The sequence below is a fragment of the Entamoeba histolytica genome, genomic scaffold, assembly GCF_000208925.1.
Source record: "Entamoeba histolytica HM-1:IMSS scf_1104750519189 genomic scaffold, whole genome shotgun sequence".
In the NCBI taxonomy this organism is placed as follows: Eukaryota; Evosea; order Mastigamoebida; family Endamoebidae; genus Entamoeba; species Entamoeba histolytica.
Genome location: NW_001915099.1, coordinates 20644 through 24355, shown reverse-complemented (window position 1 = coordinate 24355; position 3712 = coordinate 20644). Strand labels below are relative to the sequence as shown.

The window sequence follows — 3712 nt, the reverse complement described above, 5'->3', positions numbered from 1 at the left end:
AAATTGTCTGTTAAAAGTGTATACATCAATATTAAAAATGAAAATAGAAAGCAAATTGATGCTAAATCCAATTGAAAAACAACTCTCATTAAATCAAATTGGATGTAAGAAATACATATGCATCAAAAGAATGATTATTATACAACATTATAATCCAACAATTATTAATAAAGACTAAATGGAAGTTGGTAGAAACATTTTATGACGTCTCCAAAGCATATGATAGTATTAACCATCAATGGATTAAACAATGCTTAATATATTTTAATATCCCACTTGTAGTAATTAATAGTATATTATATATATTAAATAATACATATCTTAATTTGTATTATAATCAAGAAAGTGTGGGTATAATTAATGTAGAAAGAGGAATAATACAAGGTGATAGTATATCTCCACTTTTATTTGTATTATCTATTGACATACTATCTAAACAATTAGATAAACAAATTAACAAATTAAATATTAAAATGAATGGAGAAGAAAAACAAGTTAAGTTAAACCACATATTGTATATGGAAGATTTAAAGATAATGACTAATAGCCTCGATGAAATGGAAAAAGCCCACAAATTAACTAAAGAAATATTTAATGCAATAGGATTAAAAATTAATGTAGAAAAGAGTGGGATAATGACTAATATTAATAGTCAAATAAATGGTGAATTAGCTGAACTACCAAGAGTAACTATTGACAATCATTATAAATATCTTGGTATTGAAATATGAGATAAAGTAAATATCATTATAAAAAACCGAAATACTAAGAAAAAAAAAGAGAATGAATGACTTATTTCTTCTTTTTATCTTTCTTATCTTTTTTACCCTTACTATCCATTGGTTCATCAGTGTGAGGAGTATAAACCATTCCAGTAGTATTTGGATTCTTATTGAAGTCATAAGTTTTATCTTTCATGTGAGTAACCTCCTCAGCTTGTCGTTGCATTTGACTTGTCATAGAAGAAGCAGTAACAACGACTAATTCTTCTAAAATTTGTCTTTTTGATCCATCAAGAATATCGCACATAATTTTTGAATTAAGTAAAGCATTTTTCCATTCTGTTCTTTCATCTACAGTTTTAGTTTTAAGTTGATATTTATCATCACCAAAAGTGATATCTAAAATAGCTTCTTTAATTTCTTTTCCTTTTTTTGGTTGTTCTACAGGAACTTCATCAATGCTAATACCTTTTAAAGATAAACATTTTCCTTTTTTATCCAATTCTTTTTCTGAATCAGCATAATGTAAAACACCATTTTTTATTTTTAAAAACAATTTATGAGTTTTTTTCTCTCCGAATTGAACAATACCTTTAGTTTCAATATGTCCAGGGAATGGAAGTACTTTAGGAAGACATTCAGTTGGACGAGCGAATTTAATAGTTTTTGAAACAATTTTTTGTAATTCAGCGTCTGAGATAGTAGTAAAAGAAGTAATATAAAACATATCAGCTTTTTGTTCAATTTCAGATGTAGAAAATTCAACACCAAATTCAATAGCAACATCTTGTTTATTACCAAAAACAACAATTTTAGTTTTAGAAGAAACAGCACTAAATTTTTTTAATAATTCTAAAGCGTAATTATAACTATCAATATTAGAAATATCAAAAACAATATAAACAACACTAATATCAAGAAGATTTTTTGTTTTTAATAACGAAAGTGTTTTTTCAACAGTTGCAGTTATAATTGGTGTATTTCCTCTTTCAGAATCAAAACCAGCTAATTCTTTAATATTTCCAGGTGAATCAATAATTTTTAAATTAAACATTTTACCAACTTGAGTAATTTTTGAACGAGTACTAAAATTTCTTGTTTGCATATAATATGACAATTCTTCATTCATAATTCTTGAAACTAATGTTGTTTTACCAACAGTAGAATCTCCAAGAACAAGAATTTCCATATTATCATTAACATTAGCATCAGTTTGAACATTTTTTTGTTTATAAACATCAACAAGAATATTACATAATTCATTAATTTCACCAGCCACATGAATTCCACGTTCTTTACAATGCATTCTAATAGATTGACATTCTCCATGATTATCTTCTCCTAAAATAGCAATAATATTTTTAGCTTCTTGACTTTCTTGTCCATATATTTTTCCACATATTTCTTGAACTTCATTTAATGTACTTATACTCTCTACTTCATTCGATGATATTACTACTAAAAATGCTTTTTTTGATGCAAAATGCATTTCTCTCATTGGAAGTACATTTTCATATCCTATTAATGATGATATTCTTATTTGTAATTCAGATTTCCCTTCATATTGAATTGAAGCTACCATTGGAGTTGATGTTAATAAACAACTCTTTATTCCAATCCATTTGTTTAAAAATTTTTGTGTTACTTCTGGTGAATGTGACGTTATTAATACTTCTATTGATGCAGTTGCTCCTCCTACTACTGTATTTTTTAATATTTCAATATATTTCTTTGATAATGATTTAGCTGATAACGCTGGATAGTGTGGGTCTTCACATAATGTAGGACAACTCATAATTGTTAGTATATATTTTAAGTTCTAGATCTTAAAATTTAATTTTATTTGCTAATTGTTTCATTATTATTTTAATTATTTTAATTTTTTATTTATAAAACTTAAAAAAATTAAAAATAAAAAACTTAAAAAACTTAAAAAAATAAAAATTAAAAAGAAAAAAAAAAGAATTAAAAACAGATGAATAGAAAAGCAGAAAAAAAGTATTTTCAACAAAAAATATGGCAAATGAATGCACCATATTATTATGATGTTTTTATTGATTTTTATACACCACATCCAACAATGTCATTTGATTGGACAAGACAGAAAACAATAAACAATAATTGTATTGAACAAGAATTTGTTTTTGGAACACCAAATGGGACAGGAATTGGAGTTGGAAAAGTAATATTACCAAAAGAAGAATGTTTAATAAGACAAACAGATTATTCAAATGGAATGATAGGATATTATGAAATTGAATCATCTCTTTCAAAAATGAAATTAGAAAAAATGATTCAATTTGGAGGAGATTGTAATAGAATTAGATTTATTCCATCAACTTCATTTATAATTATACAACAAAGTTTTCTTTTAACAAATTCAGAAAAAGCATTTATTCAATTAATTGATATTGAAAATAATTCAATATCAATAGTTGGAAATCAAGAAACAGATGGATATGGAATAAGTATAAATATGTTTGAACGGAATAAAATAGTTACTTGTTCTAATAAAGGAAATTGTTATTTTTGGGATTTAAATGAATTAAAACAAATTAAAAATATTAAAATTGAAAATGAAATTTCAGTTAATGATATTGATTGGAATTATTTAAATTCTCAAGTTATTTGTGTTACTGAATCAAATCAAATTGTTTTTATTGATGATAAATCTTTAAATAAAACTTATTATAATGGTGGTTCAGTTATGAATACTTGTTGTTTTTCTCCTTTAACACCTAATTTATTAGCAACTGGTCATGAAAAAGGTTTAGTGAAATTATGGGATCAAAGAAATATGTCTTCTCCTTTATTTGTTATTCATCAACATAAATCTTCTCATAAATCTAATTCAGTAAATTCTCTTCAATTCTCTCCACATCAACCAACTCTTTTATTATCTACTTCATCAGATAAAACAGTTAATATTTATAATCTTGCTAATATTGGAAAACCTACAGAATTATCTGTTTGTTAATTTGCTTTTTTTG

The 3712-nt window shown here is 24.8% G+C and overlaps 2 protein-coding genes across 2 annotated transcripts, besides 1 other annotated feature; one reads left to right on the top strand and one right to left on the bottom strand.

Moving 5' to 3' along the window:
- Nucleotides 1-754: a repeat region.
- A 38-nt stretch (nucleotides 755-792) lies between these two features.
- EHI_192960 (PH domain containing protein) lies at nucleotides 793-2517 on the bottom strand (the record flags this gene model as incomplete). Its single annotated transcript, XM_001914015.1, has 1 exon — nucleotides 793-2517. One exon carries the CDS (start codon nucleotides 2515-2517, stop codon nucleotides 793-795), a length of 1725 nt encoding a protein of 574 aa, XP_001914050.1.
- A 180-nt stretch (nucleotides 2518-2697) lies between these two features.
- On the top strand, nucleotides 2698-3699 carry EHI_192950 (WD domain containing protein; the record flags this gene model as incomplete). The annotated part of the gene is made up of 1 exon (XM_644202.2): nucleotides 2698-3699. The coding sequence occupies one exon, from the start codon at nucleotides 2698-2700 to the stop codon at nucleotides 3697-3699; it is 1002 nt and encodes a 333-aa protein (XP_649294.2).
- Between the last annotated feature and the right edge of the window lie 13 nt (nucleotides 3700-3712).